Source organism: Saccoglossus kowalevskii, chromosome 14 (genome assembly GCF_978046115.1).
Source record: "Saccoglossus kowalevskii chromosome 14, keSacKowa6.1, whole genome shotgun sequence".
Taxonomy (NCBI): Eukaryota; Metazoa; Hemichordata; class Enteropneusta; family Harrimaniidae; genus Saccoglossus; species Saccoglossus kowalevskii.
This window is the reverse complement of record NC_140654.1, coordinates 1692334-1719845: the sequence shown is the minus strand read 5'-3', so window position 1 is coordinate 1719845 and position 27512 is coordinate 1692334. Positions and strand designations below refer to the sequence as shown.

General features: G+C 37.5%; 2 protein-coding genes across 2 annotated transcripts in view; one reads left to right on the top strand and one right to left on the bottom strand.

Annotated features, from left to right (window-relative positions):
• LOC102803777 (protein PHTF2-like) overlaps window positions 1–12215 on the top strand; it is a 72271-nt gene extending 60056 nt beyond the window's left edge. Inside the window, exons 9-18 of the mRNA XM_085507768.1 lie at window positions 418–634; window positions 2577–2841; window positions 3541–3637; window positions 3989–4120; window positions 5777–5863; window positions 6386–6547; window positions 7464–7559; window positions 7645–7770; window positions 7945–7986; window positions 8662–12215. Of these exons, the coding sequence (XP_085363894.1) occupies window positions 418–634; window positions 2577–2841; window positions 3541–3637; window positions 3989–4120; window positions 5777–5863; window positions 6386–6547; window positions 7464–7559; window positions 7645–7770; window positions 7945–7965 (1203 nt within the window). The 3' untranslated portion in view covers window positions 7966–7986; window positions 8662–12215. The remainder of the gene's footprint in view (window positions 1–417; window positions 635–2576; window positions 2842–3540; window positions 3638–3988; window positions 4121–5776; window positions 5864–6385; window positions 6548–7463; window positions 7560–7644; window positions 7771–7944; window positions 7987–8661) is intronic.
• Window positions 10473–27512, bottom strand: part of LOC100375838 (ATP-dependent RNA helicase DDX54-like) — a 29594-nt gene continuing 12554 nt past the window's right edge. Inside the window, exons 8-17 of the mRNA XM_002739413.4 lie at window positions 24874–25084; window positions 24342–24473; window positions 19122–19343; window positions 18199–18272; window positions 17747–17947; window positions 17235–17389; window positions 16833–16940; window positions 15946–16056; window positions 15118–15221; window positions 10473–12566 (exon numbers count right to left, since the gene is read on the bottom strand). Coding sequence (XP_002739459.2) covers window positions 12343–12566; window positions 15118–15221; window positions 15946–16056; window positions 16833–16940; window positions 17235–17389; window positions 17747–17947; window positions 18199–18272; window positions 19122–19343; window positions 24342–24473; window positions 24874–25084 — 1542 coding nt within the window. The 3' untranslated portion in view covers window positions 10473–12342. The remainder of the gene's footprint in view (window positions 12567–15117; window positions 15222–15945; window positions 16057–16832; window positions 16941–17234; window positions 17390–17746; window positions 17948–18198; window positions 18273–19121; window positions 19344–24341; window positions 24474–24873; window positions 25085–27512) is intronic.

Sequence of the window (27512 nt, the reverse complement as noted above, 5' to 3'; positions counted from 1 at the left end):
CATTGAGATATTGGTTGATTGTCCCTTTTACACTCAGGATAGATATGCGGTCAGGAAACCCCCAAGTCATCTATTTTCATTCAGTGATACTGTCAGCGCCATATTTTTCCTGAACACCACAATAGCAACATTGACAGTTATATTGCTGCTTTACAGGATTAGTAATTGTCAGACAAATTGTGTGTTACACAAAATAAATGTGAATATGAAGGAAATAAGGAGTCTCAACATTTTTGTTTGTGCTCAAGTCTAGCTGACAGTCACATGCAATTTTTTTTTTGTGAAGACCAACCTTTCCAGCAGTCAACAAGCTGACTCAATTTTGGATTGTTCCATTTTGACTCATGATTCCTACAAAATCTGTCCTGTTAGAGGGCACACTCATATTACAATATATTATTTGTTTCTTTGTACAAGGATTCATTATTCATACCAAAAAGAGACTCAGACTTAGAGGACCCTAGTTGGACCGAGACTGTTGGTGTGGCATCGGAAAGTGAATCAGAAAGTGCTACTGAAGAAACTGATAATGATAATGGTGAATTAGAGTTTGAAGAAGAAGATGTACGAGAGGATCAAGATGGCCATCCAATTCCAATAGTCATAAATTCATCATACACAGTGACTGATAGAGGTAATACATTATATAGGTTGTCATAATGTGACATTATGTTTACATTTTTGCCAACAATCAAGTGAATGTCAAATAACAAATACTGCTTACCAATCAACATTACCTTGTGATCTTATGGGACAACGTTGTCTGCAAGTTGTTTTATTAACAGGGGTACATATTTGTATATTTGATATCAACTACAACAAACAACCTCGTTATTGCATCTGGTACTTGCCGACCTGTCCCTGTGTCACATTCATCTGGGCAAAACGTAATTAACTGCAATGGCCTATACCCCCGTCCCTGTGTTGTCATTTTTATTGGCTACTATGTTTCCTTTATTAAAAGCACTGAAAAGAAATTATTAGCTTCTACTGACAGTAAGTCTGCAACTCATAAATTACAACATAATAATAAATGTAAACTGAAATTCACTGTGACTTCCTGTCTAAAGATCCCATGTGGAGTAGACTGTGTATGCAAATGGTCGTTGAGATCTTGTGGAGAGCGAGAGAGCTGTATGTCTTCTTCATCCAATGTTTTCCTGACCTATGCATATTTTTGTCATTTTTGGTAAAAAGTGATGTTTTCGACTTCTTGTTCAAAACAACAAGTTTGATTGCTTTGATATTACATATATAGGTACTACATATTGTTCATTTTCTAATGATATCTTCAGTTCTTTAATTGAAATGTGCATGCTAACAGCAAAGCTATCTCAGCCAACAGGCTGCTTGTTAGTCCCTGTTCGGACATAGTCCGAAAACAGGGACTTATGGTTTGCCCTGTGTGCGTCCATGCCTCTGTGTGTTCGTGATCACCTGTATCCTGATTAAGTTCAAACTTCACTTGTACATCACACATTATATGGAACATATGCACATGCATTTTTTTCATGATCCGATTAACGATAGCCAAATAGCGGCCATTTTAAGGCCGAAAATGCATCAAAATCGCACATTTTCACCATTCCGAACCCGGATCTCAGTTATGCATGGACGGATTTTGTTCAGATTTAGTACAATGTGTTGTACATATGCAGGTGCATTTCGGATCAGACCACTAAAAGTAGTCTGAGATTTCGGTCATGATCTGCTTTGAATGTATATGTCACTCAAATATGAACTGAACGGGGACGTGTCATTGACAATGACAATGACTTGTTTTTTATATCTTGCAGTAAAATCTTTTTTAAACAGAAACCATTAAAAACAAAAACCTTTCTGCATCTTTTTCTTTTCCTGCTCCACATTATCAATAAACCAAACTCCTTTTTATTGTAAACCAAACAGTATTTTAGGATTTTCTGATTTGTTTGCAGTTCATATTTTTCAGAGTAGCAAACTGTATGGGCAATCTTCTTGTACATTACATTTTTCTCACTATGTACAACTCAATAAATTAACTTGCATTAACCAAATCCAAAACTGATTGACCCAATAGCTTTGAGCTTTAAAACAGTCACCAGCAATATTTCCTGATCAATTGCATTGTCACGATTGTGTTTCAAATACCATGGAGGTAAAAGACTTTCTTTTACCTCCATGTAAATACAAAGAAATATTTTATTCAAACCCAAATTCAAATTACTGTAATAACAAGTTATAGACATTATGTTAATACATTCTGATGAACAATTTGTATTTACAGCTAGAGCTCCAATGCTGTAAATGATTTTAGTCCGACAACAAAACATCACCCATCTCCAGTGCAAGCGACCACAAAAAGTTTCTGATGTTCGGTCAAACAAAAATTGTCACTCCCGGAGTAACCACGCAAAATAACTACATGAATTGTGAAACCTTTTAAGCCGCAAAATATTATTATAAAAATCATAAATTGATGTTGGCTGCATTTAACAGTGATAAACTTACTGAAAAGCTGTGTTTTTCCCAATTATTTTAAGCTATATATGTCTGGTGCCCTCTAGTGATGACAAGATGTTTTTCTTTCTTTGTAGTGACTGTTCGAGTATGGGAGCATAATGAATGCAAAAAGGCTGACCTTTCCATGTTGGAAATCAGCAACCTAATACTTAACAAAGTCTACAATACCAGATTCAATATGGACTATCTTTTCTTTGGTTTCCTGTTTGCCTTTTTTATTGCTGTCTTGCCAGTAACTCATCGATTGAATGGACTGAAACCGTCACAGTTGACTATTCATGTGGTGTCTGTATCATGGCTAATGGAACTACTTCGCGGAATGTTTGGAACAACTTGGAGGTACCTACATTTAGAGTTTTTATAGTAGTTTTTGGTTTTCCTCTTTACACACAATGTGAGCCTTCAGTTTATTCTGCCTGTCTGTCTGTGTGCTTGCATTGCTGTTCATTCTACCAAGATTACAAGAACTGTTTTAATTCATACTCTTACGTAGTTGCTTTTGAATGATCCACAGATCTTTATAAGTTCCTATGAGTGAATGTTTTTTAGTCAAGAGTCATGAGATATTTATTAATATTAATCTATATAAATGAATTAACATTAATAAATAATAATTAGTCGTCTGACATGATGTGTAAAACATGAAATTTCATGTATATTGACCTTTTACAAACAAAGTCAAACATAACTATTAGTGACTTCCATTCATCGGCATCAACAATATATTTTCACCTTCCTCTTAAACGCTGTTAGGTTTTGATACTACCTCAGATTTTTCATTTCATGATAACTTAAATTTCTCTAATTTTAGCAAATACCAGGACTGTTGTCATTTTGGGGGTGGGGTGTTATTTTCAACTTTTTCTTGAATGAAAACAGCTGATCCGATTGCTTTGATATTTGATATGTAGTTGTGTATCATATGTGGACTTTTCTCAGACTTGTCCATTTCAATGGATCAGATCAGATTTCTATTACAAAGTGTAGCTGCCCTCATGAGTTGGATTATAAAAACTTTTGTTTTTATTTTTTCTGCAGGATTCAATTGATTGTTATCGTAAGTTCTCTGTTAAGATTTGTACTCAGTGGTATGTTCTTCTTTCTTCTGGCTGTTACAGAGAGAACATACAGACAGGTGGGTACACATGTCATAGCGTGTATATCACCAAACATAACAAAATATTGTACACTGCTCATGTTGAGCTGAATCTATTTCTACTGTAGAATTAACTGTATGCCATGCAACACGTATTCAAACATGGTATATGTATTTATCCTCATTTGGGACAAAACTATTAGCTCTATCGCCAATCAATGTGTTCAATACTGTCTACAAAATACTCAATTTACTGCTGTTACTTGTCAATTTATTCCTTTGTGATTAATATGTACAATCTTCTGACGACAACCATCTTGAGTTAGAGCTGGTGATGAAGTATTCTTACTTTTGTATACATTATTTTTACTGAATCTTTTTTCATTTCAGAGATTTCTTCTTGCCAAATATTTTGGTCATGTGACTTCAGCAAGAAAAGCCAGGAAATCAGACATCCCTCATTTCCGATTGAATAAAGTACGAAATATTAAAACATGGCTGTCACTCAGGTCATACCTCAAGGTAATTAGAAACAGTTTTTGCTTTATTAGTAACGTTGTACACTTACAGTAAATGTCAGGTGTGTCTATCATCAAAATGAATCGCCAAATGATCCAACATACAGTGTATGCAATTTCTGGTGTAATGTGCGCTTCCACTCAAGACGCTAAGCTAGATGGCTGCAAGTCTGTTGTCTTATTTAATCCAGCTGGTCGGCCATCTTTGATCTGATTATGAAACACCATGTATTCCTGCATGTATGATGTACCAGTATGTGCCAAATATGAATGAAATTGTTCCATAAGTCTTGAAGGTATAGTAGTAGATCAAAAACAAGATGGCTGGCTCATCTATGCTCCAATTGTAAAATAAATGTATGACCTCAAATCCTAAAATAAATGACATGTATCCTAACAAGTATAATGTATTTACCAAATTTGAATGAAAATAACAAAGCATGTCCATCTTGAATCAAATCACTAAACCAATGCATCTGCATATATCCAACATAAATTCTAGGCACATGCAAAGAATGAATAGATTTGGTCCAGAGAGTTCAGAGCGTTCTGACTCCATATGTTATGTAACATTCAATACAAAGCTCTCAGATACTATAAACACCTATAATCCATTGATGAAAACAACATAGCATATTATGCACTTAAAGAGATGGAGAATACAGTGTTGAAAAACAGTTGGTTATCAAAACTACATGATTTGAAAAAAACATACAAAAAAACAAACCTGTTGACATACAAACAACAAAACAGCACTTTCAAGAATTATGTAAGGAACACTATAAAAATACATGGATGTCTAACATGAACAGTACTGATTCAAAACTAAAGACTTTTAAATTATTGAAAAATAACTTCCAACAGGAAACCTATTTACAAAAACTCAATGATAGAAAAGCAATATGGACACTTGCAAGATTTAGAATGAGTGGCCACAAACTGAAAATTGAAACTGGTCGTCATCAAAAACCTAAAATACCGCTACAAAGCAGAATTTGTCAAAACTGTCTCAAAATTGAAGATGAACAACATTTCACTATTGAATGCACCTTATATGCAAACAACAGAGACATTCTATATTCAACAGCCAAATCCTGTATATATGGATTCCAAGATATGACAAACAATACTAAATTCATACAAATAATGAGTAATAAGAACACTTCACTAATCAAAGAAACCATAAAGTACATCGAACAGTATTACAACATAAGAAATACATTACCGGCATAAATAAACAACATATGCCATATTCCTACATATTGTAAATTGCTTACTATTCACGGATAGTTTTATGTCCGCTCAACTATGTAAAAACTTTATTAACTCGTTAACCAAAAAAGAAATGTCACATTATCTTTACGGTATTAATAAAGAATTCTATTCTATTCTATTCTATAGATGGAGACTGAGGTCTAATAAAGCAAATACAATCTATATGTGTAAACTCTGAGTCTACATTTATCATCTTTCACAAAACTCTTTTTACAAACTTTCTCAAACATTTTGATCATATCCTGCAACCAGCAATGCAGCTATAATATTAATATACTGTTTTGTTATTCGCATAATTCTCTGAAAAGTCTCATCAAAGGTTTGTCAACACTTCCCATAGGGGCATGTAAAGTAATACATACTACCGGTAATTTGTGTTTTATAGAGACGTGGTCCACAACGATCAATTGATGTGATTGTATCATCAGCGTTCTTATTAGCGCTGTCCTTGGTGTCTCTACTTTGTGTTCAGGTAATGTCTTAGATTACTCCAATGATTTACATCAGATACTGAACAAAATGCCATTTTGAGTGATGATGTTGTTTGGCAGTATAGCGGCAGATCATCTTTGTAAGCACTAATACAAACCTGTTAAAACTTGTATTAGCAAATATAGTGAAAACTTGTTAATAATGTTTGTGCCATTGTGCTTGTCAGAGTCTAAATATGGTATAATTATGTATCACCTTTGCATGAAAGTAGGGTAATATAATAAAATTCTATGTTCACGAACCAAGTTTTTCATTTCTACATGCAAATTGTAATAAGATATAAGTAGATGGTATGATTTACCATTTTACATTCTGGTGTTGAGTTGCTATATTCATGTCACTAAAAAAACTAACAGTACCATATTTGTTCTATTCGAAGCACAACTCCATAAGGAGTACATGTGAGGACAAAACGCTCACTCTATGCAAAATTGTTAGCAAATATGGATCGTTTACTATACAAGACCACAAACCTCCAATGTGATACATTGTGTTTTTCTAGCTACTAAGAGACAGTGGAACTTTCCTGACTAATCTTTACAATTGGGAATTGGTAGCATGGTGCCTCATCTTAGGAGTCTACTTACTTCGGTTTATGACATTGGGGACAAAAATAAATAAAAAGTACAAACATCAGAATACATCAGCATTACTCACTGAGCAGGTAAGTCATTTCATTATTGCATGTGATCACTCGTAAAGTTAATAAATAATATTTGACCTGGTGGTCAAAATAGCTCTGCTGTCCTACAAGAACATTGTAATAGCCATTTCAGGAACAAATTGCTCACAAAAATAATGTACACTTCAAATATCAAAGCAAACGGGTTGGTTGTGTTCAAGAAGAACTCTAAAATATCATTTTTTACCAAAAATATTCACCAAAAATAGAAAATTGATGATATCTGCACAAAATAAACAAATCTGATAGAGGTCCATCCAAGGTACAGGTACTTAAATATAACATATCAAAGCAATCGTGCTGGTACTTATCAAGAAAAAGTTGAAAATATTTTTTACCAAAAATATTCATCCAAAAATAGAGAATTGAAAATATCATCAAGAAATAATCAAATCTAACATAGGTCCACCCAAGGTGTCAAAGCTGGGATTAATTTTCGCTGAAAGGACATTTTGGATGTTTTGTATGGAATTTATTTTCACTGATTTTTGACAATTTAATAAATTAATTGGAGAACACATTGATTAGTATTTTACTTGCCAGATTTTGCTTAGATGTTGTTGTACTATGTTGTAGACGTTATTTTTTAGGATCTTCTATATAATTCAGGTTATATTATCCTATGAGGAACATTGAGATTAATACAGTACATATTAATATAGTATTATTTGAGGAACAAGAATATTAATTCATTTTTTTAAGCCTGTATTTTTTTTCTCAAAATGCTTAGATAATATATTATTGCATTGTTTCAGGACTTTTATACTTACTTTTGCCATGTAAAGAAAAGATACTACACTGTTAGTTTTGTTTTCATCCATACATTTGTTATTTGATCTAGGTTCTCAATGGGCAATGATTTTTTTATTAAACATAGCGTATGCTGTTTTGATTTCAGATAAACTTGTATTTACATATGGAACAAAAACCACACAAGAAAGAAGAGCTAATGCTGGCCAATCATGTTTTGTCGTTAGCTGTCAAACTATTAAATGTGAGTATAGTCACTTCTCTAAATATTTCTTGCTGTTGTCTAGAAATCAATTTGGATGAAGTATGTATTTATGTTATCTTTACAGGAACTTGAGAGTCCATTCAAGATTTCAGGTTTAGCCATGAATCCAGTGTTATATAACATCACTAGAGTTGTTGTATTGTCAGCATTCTCAGGAGTAATGACTGAAATGTTGGGATTTAAATTAAAGGTAAGTTACTTGTATCAATTAAGAGGGAGTGTGGCTAACTCGTAAAATTATGTAAATGTATATTACTTGTAACTAGTTAAAAGCTGACAGTAAAGAGGTCTAATGCATTAGTCCTTGCTCTATAATACCCAAAAAAACATATTTATTCATAGATGAATATTTTTTTTTATTTAGCTTTGGAAGGTTGGGTTGTAAATGCCACAGAATACTACTCAGGTAAATACATTTCATTACAGCTCATAAGTTCATGGAATTTGCATAACTAACTGAAGGCAGAGGTTGGGAAATAGATCTTTTTTCGTTCACTGCAAGATTCTGCCTTATGCGTAAAAACAGAACAAACAAAGGTCGTAGGGGTGTCAAACATCGCGTTGGATTCGACAAACGCAAAAGTATTTTGGGAGATATTTTCACGCTTAATAATGTGTTGTACACATTTGATGATGGGCAATGAAATTAGGGTTTCTCCAAGATCGGCCTTTCGACTTTGTGTTATGAAAAGAAAAATTTGAGTCAAAATCAAACCGCTCAATTTTTATGGCAGACATTCGGCATTCGTCTTTCACTCAATACACATGATTTCGCAGTTGAACAGGAAATCACCTCTTATATTTTGATCTCTATGTGTCTGTGTTCGCACCTTGAACATGCCTGGACTAATCACATTCAAACTTCACACATACTTCATAATCTTGAAATATATTATGTGCATTGATTCGTTTGACAACCTGAATCAAGATGACTGAATTGCGTCCATTTTTGAAGTAAACATCCAAAAATCTAGCTTCTCTACCATTTCAGATCGTGTCTAACGTAATTACTTGTCATATCAAAAACAGTTTGATTTCGGCTGGGGAAAAAAAATGACTTTTCAACAATGCTTTTTTCTAGGTTTTGAAGAAGAAAAAAAGGCGAAATCTCATGTCCAAGAAAGAATATTCAAGAGATTTTGATGCATCATTGAACTTTTGTACACATATGGTACACCATCATAATCATGGACTGAAAGGCCATCGCAGTCCATGTATGTATACTGAACAAGAGTGGAGAAAAATGAACCAATCAGATGCATTGTGTTATGAATGTGTGGCACCACTACTTGCTGACCAATCACATGTTTTGTAACACTGGCTCTCATTAGAAGATGTTCTCGAAAGGTTGTTTTTCTTACATTAGTATTGGTACAAGTCATGCCTACTTGAGGACAGTGGCTGTCATGGTAGCTTGTGTTCAAATCTTGTGTAAACAACAAACTGACACGTTGCTATGCACAACCGTAACTACCACCTCTTACAGAGTAGTTGCTGTTTTGAGTATCTATAGTCACAAACTACTAACATTTTTGACACTTGGCTGTATAGTTATTTGAATAGCAGTTATCACACAGCTGGTATTTTTTGTGAGTCGACAAGACTAATAGATGAGAAATGTATTTTTCCTTTAAGGCGAGGAAAACTCTACCTCTAGCTATACTGGAATGATTGCTGATAATGGGTGTGTTAAAACTAGGAATGTTTGCATACAAATAATCAAGCATGGGGACTTTCGGCACCACAAAGGAAATTATCATATAACTGCACAAGATTCTTCATACTCCTTGATTAATACTAGTAGTGTAAACACATTTATTCCTTAGATTTTATTTTTTATTTTTTTTGCTGAAAGTGGATACAATTGTTCACTGGAAAATTTGTGAATTTGAAATGAATATGATCAAATTAAATACCAGTGAAAACGGTATTTTTTTTCCCCTGGCGCCAAATAGATTTTATTTTATTTTTTTTGGCAAGAGCTGACATTTGAGTACAATGTTTTTCAAATGGGATAAATTTCAAAAAATGCTTTATAGAATTGGCTTTATGGATAATGTTATGTTTACCTTTGAATTTTTATATATTCACAATTTACATGTAGATTGTATTTGTGTGTTTTTCGATAATTCTCCAAAGTTGATCATGACATGATCACACAATCTCTACTCAAAATTCTCTTTTATAATAGATATATTGTGCTTTTTAGTGTTAGTATAGTTTAAATTATTATAATTGTGTTTTCACAAAAATTGAAAATGTATGATGTTTTTGAGTCATGGTGTGCCATAACTCTACTAAGCAGGGTATTATTTGATATTGCTAGAATCTATTTCACTGAAAACTATAAATTAGGTTTATTTATTGTCTCTGATTTGTCACAAAGCGGATTTACTTATTTAAGTGAAAATAGACAATTCTGTAGTATGACTGCAAAGTTGCACTGTAAACCACTAATTTGTTGCTCATCATAAAGATATTCACAAGGAAGACAAATTTTTGCAAAAGTTGCTTTGACTTCGAGTGAAATGTTCACTGCTACAAACGTTGATGATTTTCAGTCTAGTGAATATTTCTTTTTTAAAATTAAAGGATGCATGTGATACTTTTTTTAAAGTTAGCTAATATGGACTGCAATGAGTCTTGGTAGTAACTCTTGTGCTACTATGTGTAATTTTAATAGTAGTATTGAATTCTCTGACTCAACAATTCAGTTCCACATTCGTTTTTATTTCAGACATTAAATAATTGTCATTTTTTGAGTGGTAGGTTACTCATATGTGAACAGATTTGTATATCAAGTTATGCAGGTAATTAATGTGTAAACATTTTTTGGAGGGGAGGGGGGAGATATGTGTAGTGTGTATAAACATGTTATTTATGAATCTGACATTTGAACACCAATAACATTACATTTATTGACCAGTACCGGTACTGTAAAATACTTTATTTTAGCTAGAATTCAAATTTTGGGGTGTGTTTTGCATGGAATTTATTTTCACTGATTTCTGACTAGTTGAATTTAAAATATACTAGTAGGAAATAAGGTATATTCGCTGGATTTTATCTCGCTGAGTCATTCCAAGCGAAAATAAAGTGTTTTACAGTACTATACATGTACATGTAATCGATTACAGTGTAATAATACCAATATGCATTGCTGGATCCTAAGTCTATTTTTAGCCCATTGTGAGGATTTAAAAAAAACTTTTAAGGTAGAAGCCTAGTCATAATTTTTGCCAAAAATTGTCATAAATTGCATGACAATGTTAATTAGTTTATTATGTACAATCATGAAGATGGTACAATGAAATAGCATTATTTTGTGTGTAACAGTTATGCTTTTTGAAAAACGCGTCCTAATATTTCTTGAAAATTGCTATTTTTGACACTTTTTAAAACCCAGATTTTTTCAATAATTCATTAACAATATATGATTTTTTCAGCCTATGTCACCAGGTTAGATTGAGATATTGCATAATATCTCTGCCATGAGAACCTGTGGTAAAAGTGTCAAAATGGCGACTTTCCACTAAAATACAACCATCAATTTCTTGAAAAAAAGGCTGGTGACCCCCAACTTTTTTTTAGGTCAATATCCATATATTGCCTAATGAATGAATTCTGTTTTTTTTTTATTTGTGATTAAGGAAACAGATTCATTCTGAGTGTTTGGTCTCAGCAAAAGCATGTTGGTTGCAGGCAAGGACTGAGAAACCAATAAAGTATTAGCTTGTGATGGGCCATCCCTCCAAATATTCTACTTATACACATTACGATGTTTTCAGGACTAAATAAGTGTCAGATTTTAAAGTACATTTTTTTTTTATAAAGCTTGCATGTACTTGCCAAGCTGTTAAATTGTGCTACTCTTATATGTGTGAATTTATCTCGAGTACAGATTGTGTCACTCCATCCATGCTTTGTCTACACTATTTTCTTCAATATTTCTGGTGAAACGGTTAATACACACTAATAAAGGGACAGCAACATCCACTAGATCCTTATAATGTATGCTTAAAGACGGGGGGGGGGGGTACAAATAATCCATACGGTTGTGCATGACTAATTTTCTCTGCAATGAAAATTTAATTATCTCAGTCAATGTTGAGTTTATTTCATCAAGATATACATGACCCAATAACTTTGGCAATCTCATGCTAAAAAATGTGCATACAAGGTGTTATTTCAAAAAATATTTTCTTGGCAGTAATTATTCAATCCACTCTTATTGTAATGTCTAATTACTGTATACCCATCGGCGTAACAAAAATTGCTCAAACCACCAAATACGATAAATATTGCTGTGAATGTGGGAGACAATATATGGATGGAGTGTTAAGTTATATTTATTAGATTAATCTTTAATTAAAACGTGTTGATTGCAAAGTACGTGTAGTTCTTTCATAAACCCTGGTAAGACACAGGTTTCTACCACTAATTACTAACTGTATATTCTCCATTGTTGAAGCAAATGTTCATGCGTGCAAATAATACGAGTGGACCTAAAAATAACTGATGAAAGAGCATCATCACAAAATATCAAAGCAATTAGTAGTTTGTAAGGATATGTTGAAAATGTATTGACTGACAGACAACTGAAAATAAATCTGCACTGCTGCGGAAAAAACAGGATGAATATGTATTGTCTATATCATTAGTATTTACTTGTCTGTTCCAGTAACGAAAAACTAATGAAATGAGCATTATTAAAGACGTCCACAAAATATAAAGCATATCAGATCTGGAAAGTTTAAAGTTGCTATCTAGGTTTTCCTCTCCCCCTACTCCTCATCATTGCTTTCTTCTCTCTTGTTTTACGAAGAAAATTTTTCTTGGCATCTGTTTTTCTGTTTTTCAAAATCTGGTCTTTACTTTTCATTTCACTTCTCACTTTCTTTCTTTTACCTCCAGGACCTCTACTCTGGTTTGGTTTCCGAGACTTTCCTTTTTGGTGAAATGAGCCTTTATTTTTTCCTTGAGGCCCTGGGTGAAAAAAAAAAAAAAACAGTACATGAGGCAATATTCACTAGCAGCCTCTTGGCTGATATAGTTTGTATTGAATTTATCGTCATAAAATGACCAAATCTGAAAGAAATTACCTAATTGAACTAAGCATTTTCACAAAATAAAAAAAATCTGAAGGAAAACCACCTAAGGTTTTTTAAGAAAAAATGGGAAATGTAAATTTGATGCCCGCAAATAATCAGTAATCTGGGGGACAGTGGAGCTAATAAAGCTAGTTGTAATGTCACCATACAATTTAAGATGCAACATTTACAATATTCCTGCAAATAAGTGGATTTTCTTGGGGAATAACTGGAAAAAAAATAGCCTGTCAGCATCCTTTATTTTATTTTTGCCATATTACCTCAAACAGTGTGCATTGCCATGTGGTAACTGTCATGAATTTTATTTTAATGTGAAGCAATTCTCAAATACATGAATAATGATCAGTTGCCATGGCAACAAATTCTGAATCTAGCCTGCAGTGAATGTTATTATAGTATGTAATCACCAAATCAAACATACAAGTAATCACTAAAGGACACTTTATTAGTCCCCGTTCGGACGTAGTCCGAAAACGGGGACTTATGTTTTGCCCTGTGTGCGTCCGTGATCACCTGTATCTTGAACATGCATAGACCGATTAAGTTCAAACTTCACTCATATATCACACATTATATGGGACATATGCACATGCATTTTTTTCATGATCCGATTAACGAAAATGCATCAAAATCGCACATTTTCACCATTCCGGACCCGGATCTCAGTTATGCATGGACGGATTTTGTTCAGATTTAGTACAATGTGTTGTACATATGCAGGTGCATTTCGGATCAGACCACTGAAAGTGTCTGAGATTTCGGTCATGATCTGCTTTGAATGTATATGTCACTCAAATATGAACGGAACGGGGACGTGTCATTGACAATGACTTGTTTAATTATAGAAGAGCTTTCTAAATTAGATTTCATGATTTCCCATAAACCCATCAAAATCCAGGGATGAGTGAGGTTTTCAACTGATCATACAAAAAGTGTCAGTGTAACTTTAAGATTGGTTTGTAATTCACGCTGGATTGGTGCACAAGGAGTTTGTTTCTCCCTCAGAATTTATATATGATTCTCAAGCTTTGAACATTACATACTCCCTAGTTTAAGTTCTGATTAGTGTACACCCACAAAACAAAATTTTAGGTGACAGTCTTGTCATTACTGCACATGTACATAAAGAGGGCTCTAAAAAAATAAATGTTCACATATTGATAGCTACAAGTTTTTAGGGATCTGCTAGACTTGCATATAAACAAGCCATGCATGGCACAGTCCCCGTTAGTTATTAAATTTAAGATATATAGTTTTGTTTATAGTAATATAGCTGGAATATAACCATGTCAGGAATATGATTTTTTAACATTAAAATGATTGACATTCGTATCTGATCGTCAAACAAGTACTTGACCATATTGAGAGATATTGCTCTGGAATAGCATTCAAAATCAGCCATTTTGAATACATGTATATATATAACGATGTATAATGAATATATAAAATTTGAATATAATCAGTCAAAGCATTTAAGAGATACGACTCTAGAAGTCCAATCATGAAAACAATCCAATCTGAAAAATAAAATGACAAGCATCAGGAACCCATAATCCATCTGTAAACAGCCGAGAAATGGTTGATTTTTAGGATTTTTTAGCACAAAAATGGCCGCCATTCGGCCATCTTGAATCAGACCATGAAACAAAATGTGCATCAAGGTCCTATAATGTCTAATGTATATACCAAGTTTGAACAAAATCTATCAAATTGACGTGCATATGTATAATATCATGTATGATGTATGTGTAAAGTTTGATTGTGATTGGTCCAGGCATTTCTAAGATACAGGTCCGGACGCACGCACAGACGCACGCACGCAGACACACGGAGGTCAAAACATAAGTCCCCGTTTTCGGACTGCGTTCGAACGGGGACTCATAAAATATGGTAGTGTATAAATAGCGAAAGCCAGGTTACTGTGAAATAAGCAAAAGACATAAGGCCCTTGCAAAGGTTCCTTTGCTAATAATATTAATGAGCAATTCATTAACCTGGCTTTTGCCATTTACACATTTCCATATTTTATTTTATTGAAATAACACCAAAAAATAAACAAGAGACTATGCAAGTCTAGTAATCAGCTAGAAGCCAGTTGCAAATTTACAAGCAAACTAGTAAATATGAACAATTACCTAAATTATGTGTTGGGAGTGATCAAAGTGTATATTTGTTTGGATCAATAAACTATGATGGCTGTGAGCCCTGGTCATGATCAATATTTAAATGGATTCATGTATATGTACTTTGTAGTTACGATAATAGTGTAATTTCAAGTTAGACAGTGAGCACCAAAATTAATCAGAATTCAACATGCATGATGCTACAGAACAAACTTTAATTCTCTCATATTCTGCATTTCAGGCTTTGTGTGATAATGTTATAAATTGAGTTGATATGATTTTGACCTTTGACACAACACTGACCTTTCCATTTTCCTCCTTTGTGTTTTCTAGTTTTTTTTTCTTTCTCTTCCTCCTCTTCTTCATCCATTTCATCCATCTTGGATTTTTCTAACCAGTCTTTGTATCTGGTCACAGATTGTTAAAGTGTATTTGTTCATGGTGGTAGCAACATAAATAGCACCCTCTATCATCATTGATAATCACAATTTTGTTTTTATCCTGCCACTAGAGGGCAGGCTATGATCTACCAGAAAAGTGTATGCTCAAATCAAAGAAAAAAAAAGAAATGAATATCAAGATGTATTAGGACTACAGATCATGAGTACATTGTACCAACCACTACGTCATCACTTTATCGTTCATTACATCTACCACTACGTGACCACTTTATCATTAATTACATCTACAGTCTACCACTATGTGATCACTTTATTGTTTCTTACATCTACCACTATGTGGACACTTTATCTTTCATTACATCTACCACTATGTGACCACTTTATCGTTCATTACATCTACCACTGCGTGACCACTTTATCGTTCATTACATCTACAACTATGTGACCACTTTATCTTTCATTACATCTACAGTCCACCACTATGCGACCACTTTATCATTCATTATATCTACCACTACGTGACCACTTTATCTTTCATTACATCTACAGTCCACTACTATGCGAACACTTTATCGTTCATTACATCTACCACTACGTGAACACTATCGTTCATTACATCTACCACTACGTGACCACTTTATCGTTCATTACATCTACCACTACGTGACCACTTTATCGTTCATTACATCTACCACTACGTGACCACTTTATCATTCATTACAAAGGATACATATTACTTTTATACGATGCATGAATGTAAGTCCCACTTTCTGTTTTAATTTTTTTCTTTTTGCTTTGTTCATCCCCAGCATCTCTAATAAATTTCTTCTTTTTGCGATCCCTGTTTTCAAAAGAAACAAAAATATTGAAAATAATTTCCAATTTACGCAATAAAAAAATGTCATCTCAATAAAGTGCACCAGAATGGCTTTGATTTGTACTTAGATATGTAAATTAATTTTATTATTTATTTTATAAAGCTGTATTAAATCAAAAGTACTACAATATAAAAACAATGTCAAGGAATATGTCCAGTAATGACTGGGATCATCAATCACAAAAATCAAGCTTTGGACATTGATTAAAGATTATAAACCTTTTCACCTCCAGTTCTCTCTTCACAAAATAGTCCTGTTTATATTCTTAAATTCCTTCAGAAGTTTTGGACAAAATAGCAAAATATTTTGAGTAAAAACTGAAAACTGATTCCAATTTTGTTGGTTGGCTCCAAAATTAGGATTTATTTCCAGAAATATTGAAGAATAGAGGAAAGTGCAAAGGTTAACCAACCACGGTACACTCAACATATCATATTTTTAAAGAATGTTTATTAACATCACAACAGACTGCAGGAAAGTCAATTGTTAATACAACCACAGTCAATGAATAGAAAATAGGTTTTTCTTATTTTTTGTCTAAAAAAAGACCCCCATGGCGTACGCCCGAATATGACCTCAACTTCTTGTGTCAAAAGTGATGGTGGGCGTTTGCCCGGGCATCGGCTCTTACCTGGATAAATACGATAATAGTATGAAAAACTAAATTGTTGGTGTTCAAGAATGTCTAAACTCTGAGACCTGAAGCAATCCCTCTACACTGGAAGTACTCTATACTCACCATTTTATATTGTCTTTATGTTTTTTCATCATATCTGCATCATCACCCGTCAAGTCAAGCATGGCTCGCGACGCTTGTTGGTCAAAACTACAGTCACCAATGGACAACCTAGGAGAAGTAAGAAAATAAAGTAGTATCAATTATAGTGTAACCATGGCATTTGACAAAAGAGAGGCAAAAAAAGTTGCTTTTAAAGGGCAGTGGTCGTTGCACTGTGTCATGTTCAATATGGGACCCATAGCGATGTATAATACATTTGTAAAATGCATTGTATGTTAACGCAAAATTTGGATATGTGCTGTGCCACGACCACCACCTTTAAAGACCTGTTATTGAAATGTAAAATAATAAAAAACCTCTAATTTGAATACTCCTAAAGTCCGAGCGGTAGCGACGTCTTACCCCCGTTCAGCATGATGATCCTGAGATCTGTAATGAATATAGTAGTCATCATCTCGTACTGACACCACAGGTTTTTGTTTCTTTGTCTTTCTCTCCATGGCCTCAATTCGTCTTTTTCTTTTCAGTCCCGGTGCAACAACAGTAGAAAACACAGCCTGTGTAGCAAACAACAGCACAGCTTATGAATATTCATAGTTCATGATACAAGAGTATTCTGATTGGCCACCTTAGTTGATCAGGAAATCAGGACACTTTGTTTGACAACCAATTATAGTATAACTTGTAAAAATGCATTACAACTTTTCTAGTACAAACCTGGTATAAAATCATTTTCTAGTACCTTCTTCACTGAATACAAGTCTCTATAAACTGAACACTGTTCTCAGTCTCTTTGGTGTTCAGTCGTTTCATTGTACACAATGCATGCAACAGTACACATATAAATCAAACTATATTTTATCTCAGTCCTTCAGTGTTTTGACATTTTATCCTACTTTAGAATGGTTTCTCACCTCTAAATCTTTATCAGTGCTCATTTCTGTTGAACTGAAAACCGCTTTTTCTTTTATGTTCTGCAACATGGCTGTATTCTCTATCTCCTCTTTCTTCTTCACTTTGTATTTTTCAATCGCATTACTATGTAAACGCCTTTTCGCTTTCATGACTGAGTATTTTGGTTGACTTTTTGTGCTGACACCAACTTCAAAGATTGTCTTTCAAAGAAAAAAAAATTGGGGTTTTCATTTAAACAATATTTTACCGTGCTTAACCAATAAAATACCATGTTCAAGAACTTTCTATTGTAAAAAAAAATGAATATTGTAAATTATACAAATTAATCACTGAATTTTTACCCAAAGAGAACAATGAAATACAACCTAGAATCCCATTCAGGAGTCCAGATTGAATGAAATTGACTTACTGTACATCACATTACAATTTGTTTGAACTATTTGAAGCTTACCGTATGAGGTTTATATTTCTTTATTTCATCGACCATTTGAACTCTATTATTTTCATCTTTATCGATGTATTCACCTAAAAATAGAAATATAATCAGTGACTTATAAATAAATTAAACAAGGATCTTACCATGTTGGGCTGCGGCGGTCGCTAGCAACAGGCACTCAGAATTTCCAACCAGGACAACAAATTAGCGACCAGCGATACAAGGAATATTTATTTTCACTATCAATTGGATTCCATTGGAAAAGAAAACAATTAAATTCTTGTGTCTACTTCAGCCGTAACAAACAGACAACATGCTTTGAAAAAGAAATGGCTGCCAGGTCAGAGGTCAATGTCTCAAAATACGCATTTTAGACGTGATTGCGAAAATAAATAATATATTTTTTCACTTTTATCAAATCAGATTAATTTTACATTGAAATATTTAAAATAAAAGTTACAATAATTAAAGTAGTTAAATCGTAGCTAGTAGAATTGAAAAATGAATATTAATTAGCTCATGGTGGGGTGTCATGGAAATTGTATCAAAACAAAATTGACATTCCTGTATGTTAGAAATGAAACAAAATGGCTGCCATTTGATTAATTTCATCAAAACCACCAACTAAAGAGAATACACAAACCATTATGTTTTGGCTTTGTGTCAAATAGTGTAAAAAAAAAATCATAAGGACAAATGAAGAAAACAAGATGGCTGCCAGTCAGCCATATTGAATTTTCACTTTAGTACAGCAACAATTTCATCTGTGTCCAAGAATAGATCTCCATGAAATGTTTTATCCTTTAAAACACAATTTTTGGTACAAAATTTTATGGTTATTTCATGGTTAATTTTGAATCAAATCAACATAATTTTTTAACATATTTGGGGGGGGTGTCTTTTGGAAAGTTTGAAGTGACATTAATGAGTTGACTTACCAAATATTGGATGAATGGCAATACGTGAAACGTCTATTTCTTTCATTCTCTTGACACTCTCAGGTGCTGGTGCTGGACGGGACTTAACGTACTGTTTATAAGCATTATTACATACGTGTTTCATCGTATCTATGTCCAGGGATTGTTCATGCAGTGTTAATACGGTTGCTTCCTCGTCATCAACCACTCTCTGAGGTACTCTACCAAAGAGATAGTCAGCGTCTGAAATGTTAAACAGTTATTCTACTATAATTAGTGTTATGACCTACCCAGAATTCTCAATCATTTCTAAAAAAGATCATTTTCAGTGCTTTACTGTGTCTCATACGATTCAGCAAATCAGTTCGTCAGAGGTCATACTCTAGATAAAATAGGTACATGTACAACAGAATTATCTTCTGTTTAGCAATGAACGGTGAGCCATGTTTTCAAAAATGATATATGCTTTCAAAAGTAAAATTCACTACGTTCAATTACCCACCATAGACTCTGGTCAGTCAAAATGACTATTTTGAACTGTAGGCATTAATCAGTGATTCTGCCAGTGACGGAGAGATAGAATCCAGGTCAGGGGAAGCCCAATGAGCTCAAGATCCTTTTACCCCTTAACGTCACGAACCCACGTGACCGAGGCCACCTGACAGCGCCACAGGTAGCCGTCCATCACTCTGATTTTCTCTCCGCCTCGAGTGGAGATGAAATCTAGCGAGCTCTGCTGGATTGCCTACGGGTTTATAGCTTGGGTTGTTGCTGCTGCCCGGCATCCGACATTGTAGCTGGTAGGATAAGTTTTCCTTGTCATTTTTACCCTTGTGTCGTTTTCCCCTTTGTGTGTAGTATTTTTCACAACAAAGAAATTAAAACCTGGCGCCTCTACGTAACCACTGGTTGATTTCGTGGCGGCACCTTTTACAACTGTATTTCGTTTTTTTCCCTCATGCATGTCGTCTTTTATTTACAATGTATTTAGCAATATATAGAGGTCACGACAGCACCAGGGCTCGCTGCCGTTTTCCTTCCGGTCTCCTCTAGTTTCGAGTCGACCGTGCAGTGGTTATATTCAGAAATTACCAGCATAGAACCCACATCCAAGATACTTTGTCGTAGCTACGTGCGGGGTTTGGGGTTTTTGCGTGAAGGTGTGTGTTTTTTCACTGGAGTTCTGAGGCCTGAGATTTTCTTTCAGAGCCATCAAAATCGCTGAGACTGACCGCGTCACAGCAAGGTTGCGCGTCCAGTAAATAAATCGGTTAAAGTGAGTTGCGTGTTTTGCATGAGAGGAAAGTCCTCATGCTCGGCTATCGGTACTTGGTGTACCGGGACGTCGAGTAAGAGGCCCGACGGTGGAGGTACCGATATTTTTCTCGGTCTCCCCTGCTGAAATGAGGGCATCCTCACAGTCTGTTTTTTCAGGCAGTGTTTTTACCCGAATTTACCGGCTGCAGCGAGGCTGTGCCCCTGGAGGCTTTCCTCCTATGGGGCCGGTGCGGGTCTCTTTGTGGACCCTTCCTCGCACGGCGTCGGGTTTGCCTCCGAGTTGAGGACTGTCGGGGCAATTGCATCCCTGGCAGGCCGGGTAGATCAGACGCAGTCGGAGCGAGCTGTCTCCACTGTGTCCCCTCGGTGGGCAAGCAGGAAGAGACACGAAAGCATGTTTACATTCAAACACGTCTCTTCCGCGGAACCTTTGTTCCCAGTCACGGCTCTCCCACTATTTTGGGGGGGAAGGCCGAGGCTCAGGCTAATTGCACCGGGTCTCCTCTAGAGCCTCGGGCACTGAATACCAACGGGGTGCTGGCAGCCAAGCCTCCGATCTCGGGGCAGGGCTTTCAGGGAGGGGCACATGTTGACCCCCCACTTTCAGCCAGCTAGGGTTCGTCACGCGGTAACGGTACAACGGTAACAAATTTATCTTTGTGTCTGGTCTCCGCTGTGGGTTTTGACTCCTTTCTTACCAACCCACGGGCGTCCCCAGAGGGAACCGACCCTGTCATGAGACGCACAGTCAAACACGCTCCCTCTCACATATTTAAAGTGAAAGGAGATGCAGTTCGCTCGCGTTGGGGTGAGGCGGAGTATCATCGATCCCAGTGATACGATGTATATACCCCCACCCTTGATCCTAAAGCGACCACCTAAGGTTGCTTCAACGCTTTTGGGATCACGGGCGTTGGGATCCAAAGCAACCCCGTCGGCACGTCTCTCCCTGTTCGTCTGGGTGCGGAGTTGGGCGCAGAGCATGCAAACAGTGTTGATGGGCGGCATTGGTCAGCCGCGGAAGATGTAATGCTTAAGGCCCCCGGGTGGGGATAACATTAGGCAACACTTCCCACTGGACCAAACGCTACCCGGTCGGTGTGATTTCGGGATCAGACCCCATAGCGTGGGATGAGACGCCCCCAACCGGATTCCAAGGCTCCTTCCCCAGACCCCGGTACCATGAATTTGGCAAACCGGGCAAAGGGGGATAGCCGCGTTCCATGGGTGTCTTTGCCAATTGAAGACGACCCATCAAGCCCTGAGGGCAGAGTTGCTTGAGCGCATTATTATGAGTGCCCAGGACTCTGGAGACCTTGGAGGCAGAACGCACCAGCCTCCTAGACCAGGCGACATTTTTACTGGTGGGCCACCTCACATCTACATGCGACACCCCCTAGTGTCACTTGGCTCTCTTGGCCGGGGCCACTACTGTGCTACAAGACGTTGCCTTAGACGCGCGTGTTTTCGCCGACAAGCTGAGCCAGGGTACGTCCCCACGTCAGTGACGCAGACTGGACATCCCCACCCTCTTTGTTTAGGGAATGGTGGGTACAGTCTCGGAGCTTCGGAGTGCAATGAACCAGAGGGTTCAGATCGAATCCGCTAGCCAGTTGGTCCTGCCATGGGCAAACGGGAGGGCACCCCAAACACAGAAAACACAATGCCCTAGGGCGTCGTCCGCTAGCCAGAGTCAGCCAGGAAGCAAGCGGTTATACCCTTCCATGGGAGGGAGGGGCAGTGGCGTGCCCCCAGGGAGGTAAGAGCCAGGTGGTGGCTCCTCACCCTCTCTGGGCGGACGTCTATCCGGCAGCAGGGGACGCATGTTTGACGCCCACCTCTGCAATGGGGGGGGGGGGGGGGGGGGGGGTTGGCCAGGTCACAACTTAGTGACTACTTCAGGCCTTGGGGAACTCACCTCATGGGGGAAGGGAGCACACACACACCACACCACCCCCGACCCCCCTCACAACTGTCGAACACATGGCCACATATCCCTGTCGTACACAGATTGCGCCGGTGTAGTCCGGTTTGGAGACGGCGGGTGACCGATCCCTGGACCTTTGTGGTGGTGGTGACATCCGTTTACACGATACCGCTGAAATCTCCATTTCCCCTCGTCAGTGTCTCCCCTGTTGGGCACTGCCAGGGGACTCCCGCAATGCGGAAGCAATCAGACAGGAAGTAGCAGTTTGCTGGGGAGAGATGCCATACACAGGGTACATCAACCGGAGCTAAGTCCAGGCTTCTACCCAAATGTATTCGTAGTACCAAATCTACAAGTGGCAGGCGTCCAGTTTTGGACCTAGGCAGACTGAATCAGTACGTGCTCCTCGATCGGTTCCACATGAAGACACCATTCAGGATTCTTCTCTCCATTCACCGTTTTGACTGGCTCGCCCCGCTAGACTTAATTGGGGCCTAGCTGCACGTACCGATGCACCCAGCGAGTTGCCATCTCCTTCAAATCGCCCAGCTGGGCCAAGTATTCGAATTTTGGGTGTTAATCGACAAGTCCCACCTCGACCCAATGCACAGTTGGTGTCCCTGGGCATGGAGTTTTGACACAGAGGTAAGCTTGGCTTAGCTATTTCAAGCGTATTGCTTAGCGCTAAGCAGCCTAGCCGAATGCCTAGTCAGCGTTCCCTCGGTGTCCCTCCGTGAACTAAGGCGGATCATCGGAATGATGACCTCAGTTCGAAAGGTCGTTCCCCAGGCCACACTACGCAGCCGCCCGGTATAACGCTTGTTATGACGCCGAGCTCTTTTATGGGAACTAGATAGGCGGGTTTCGATCTCGAACAAAGTGAAGGAAGCCCTGCCCTGGTGGTCATCACTGGCCAACCTCGGGCAGAGGGGCCCCCTTGGACCCGCTCGCCGCAGGTATGACTCTGGTAACAAATGCCTCCCCCCAGGGTTGGGGAGCGCATCTATTGGATGAACAAGCCCAAGGATATGGCTCCCGCATTAGTTTCGCATTAGCGGGTCAGTCTTGGTTTGCTGACTCTGCCCGAACGACCGCTAGGGTCCCTGCGCATAGGCAATAAGTCAGTCCGGCATTTTATGCGGACAGATTTCTCTACCATCAGCACTACCCTGGAAGCTCCCAGGTCCCGCTTTACGGCCTATGCCCTCATGCAGAACTGTTTCGGTCTTTACTTCGAAAGCTTACTACCCCCAGTATTGGGTTGGGGTCTAGCTTTCTCGGGCACACCAAACCCTGTCACCATAGCAGCATTTTGGCTTCTTATTCCGGGGACAGCACAGGCAAGGTAAGACACGCCCCCATTTTTTTTTGGGGGGGGGGGATTTCTTAACTAGGGTGTTGAGTTTGTTTTCATCCCGGACTGGGAAAAGACTTTCATCATTCTTCATTCTGTTTGCTCAGAAAAACCTGCCACCTATCGGTGTCTGACTCTGCCTACAGTTCAAAATAGTCATTTTGACTGACTGGAGTCTATGGTGGGTAATTGAACGTAGTGAATTTAGGCAAGGGTTCTCCGAACCCGCCTATTCACATAGTTCATACCCACCATAGACTCCGGTCCCCATCCCCCCCCCCAACCTCCCCACTCTTTCCGTCGCGTTGGTCTACGTCCTCGAGGCGGAGAGAAAGGAACCAGAGTGATGGACGGCTACCTGTGGCGCTGCCAGGTGGCCTCAGTCACGTGGGTTCGTGATGTAAGGGGTAAAAGGATCTTGAGGTCATGGGGCTTCCCCTGACCTGGATTCTATCTCTCCATCACCGGCAGAATTGCTGATTAATGCCTACAGTTCAAAATAGTCATTTTGACTGACCGGAGTCTATGGTGGGTATGAACTATGTGAATAGGCGGATTCGGAGTACCCTCGCCTAAATTCATAACAATGAAAAATTTGGACAAATGAGAAAAAAAATATTGTTCATGTTTTGCTAGGGGTAAATATGTGAGGATTGTATTGCCATCACGATAAAACTCCTACCTCTAGAATGTGATGGAGAAGCACATTTCAATGGTCTTCCAAGAAAGAGATGTAAATCCAACAGATATGGCAATTCATCAGAAGCTATGAGTGAGTAGGCTGTACCAGTACGTCCAGCTCGAGCAACGCGACCTGTGAACCACAACATTTTGGTGTGAAATTAAGTATTTGTTAGTATTCAGAAAAGTTAACAAGCAATCAACTTTGTATATTTGGCAAGAGACAGATAGTATTGTACAAGATGACACTTTTGAGATTATGGAGGTTTTGTCACTGAAATGACACGATTAATCAGCTGTTTATTATATGTAGTAAAATAGACATGACATAAAAAACAATCCAAAATAACTATTCTCATCATATGAAGTTAGATTATAATTTGCTTTACAAGGAACTGACACACTCGAAGATTTGGATTCAACGATTCTTACATTAAGAATTGCTGTCAGTCAGCCGCATGTGATTAAATGCACATGTATCATGCCAGAGAAACAGTTAAGGAAACAGCGACAACTAAAATAAACTAACTTACCGACTCTGTGCACGAATAATTTAGGTTTTGCAGGAAAGTTAAAGTTAATGACATTGTCAAGCAATGGAATATCAATTCCTCTCGCTGCCACGTCAGTTACCAGCATCACCATGGCTTTCTTGTGAGTAAACTTAGCAACATTTATTTTTCGAGCTGCCGGGTCTAACGAACTATAAATATGGCAGCAGTTGATGCCAGCTTGCGTTAAAATCTGAAAAAATGTAACAAAATCATATTTCTGTATTTATATCATCCACCAATATTGTCTATTTTCACACCAATAAAACAGACCACATTGCATCCTTTGCAACAAGTAACTAATTATGTATGTATGAGCACTTGGAAAAACGACAATGACGACGATAATAATGACAGCCACTCCTTCATCTATGTTATGGACTATGTGGATAGTTTTCCCAATATCATATTTAATCTATGAGATATATTAGGGACGACGTCAAAAGATCGATGTCGGATAAAAAACTTATTTGCTTTAGTTTGGGGGTGGGGGGTTTTGACCTCAAAAAGTTTCCATCCTACAAAAATGATTTTATTTTCTAATGAAGTCAAAACAATCTTGGAGTATTTGTAGCTCGTTAATTTTCTATTCAGTCATAGACAGAAATAACAGAAAATGAAAAAAAACATCCAAGACGAGAAAATGGTTTGGTTCAAGAATGTGCATTTATAAAGTCTTTTTACACCCACCCGACAACCAACTGCTATGCCACACTACTGTCCAATTATCACTGAATTTGTATTTACAGCAAGTCTCAGAAGTATTGTGGCAACCAATTTGCAAACTCGCCAGCGAATTGGCTAACTGCTTTGGTTTTGACTAAATGATTGAATTTTGAATCTCGCTGGCGCTGGCTAGTGATTGCGTCCACTCTTGGCGAGTCTATATTGCATTAGGGGACATAGTATGTTTTTATGCAGCCTGGTACATGTCTGGATTCCCCTGAATGATTTGAGCCCAAAACTGGTCACAGTCAGCTGGCGTACAAGTGATGATATAATAAATACGATTAATCCACCGATATTTATTATATGAGGGTAACCATCTTGAACACTGCTTGAAACCTAATAGATAAGTTGAAAAACAGTTTCCTACAAATCAGGGAGAAAATAACAAACTTTCACACTCAAACGATCCGTTGGGGGTAACATTAAGCCAACCACTGGAAAAATCAACCTCATTCGTCGTTTTTGTGTGGACACAAAAAGAATAGGACACTTTCCCTGGTATATTTCAAAGCGAAATCGCAATCCAACTATAAGACCTTCGCTGAATAGCTCCTAAAGTACGAGGATTCCCCCCCCCCGTTACATAGATTCACCTTAAGTGGGGGTGACCGCAAGACGACGCCAGCGAGATTTGAAAGCCAACGGTTAGCCAACTTGCTAGCGAGTTTGCAAATTGGCTACCCCAATACTTCTGAGACTTGCTGTAATGGTGAATGTAGTCTGACGCCATGACCAATATTTTTAATTAAGTTTCAGTGGGGGGTGGGGGGTTTGAAAAAAACTAAAGGAATTAATTTTGTATCCGACATCGATCTTTCGACGTCGTCCCTTAGTTCATTGAATTATGAATCATTATTTCAACTATAAACACACCTCTGTAATTTACATATGAAAATTTGTGCTTACAACTGGTTTTTAATCCGTGTCGAAAACGTGCACAGAATGGTCGTTTTGTGCACGTTTTCGACACGGCTTATCAGCTACCTCAAGTGCCAAATCCATGAAATAAACAACCAATGTCAATAGAGTAGCCTAGGTGTTAAAAATGGATTAAGTACTGGCAAACCAACTTCTGCATAGGTATGTTTCTAAACGCTTGCTTTTTAGCTGATTTAGTCATCATTTTTGAACTCAGAAGCCCGCAAAACCTGATATTACATGTGAGAACTAAACAAATCCGTCGAGATTTCACGTTTTCCCGTAAAAGGGATGCTGGCTGTTCCCTCTCTGGACTCCCTTCCCGCGTATACTAGTACTGGTACTACCATGAATTAGTACCTTCCATGGTACTACCAACTCTAACCATGTCACCATTTGGTGACGCATGTCAACTATAAATGGGCATCAATACTCATTTCACCCAATATTTCGCTTTTATAACATTTTATAACATATCACTTAATTTCCGACCGGAAACACGACCATGTTTTTATCCCTTTTTTCTCACTCGCTTATTAAAAACACTGACCGCTTGTTCAAACACTGAACACTGGCACATGAGTTGTCGAAATGGTTGTTTTAGTGCTAAAGTTTGAGGATTCAATGAGTATTAACCATTATTTAATTTCGAACGACACTTCCAAACCATTATACTTTGTTTCGTTCGCGACTGTGTTCCGCTTGAATCCACATATCGTTTCAACAACATGATTATTGAGACAATTACGTGATACAGGCAATGCTAACTCCTTAGGGCAGAGAGCAGATACACCAGGAACATATTGATGCCACGGCCATGTATTTAAAATGCGAGCATGCAGACGGGCGATATTTCTGGGTTCGCGCGCTCGAAAAAATAAGCGAAAATTATTCAACAGGCGGTTGCAAAAGCGATTAAAAATGATAATCGAAAAGCAGAAGCGAGCAGGAGGTTGGGTGAAATTAGTGCTGTA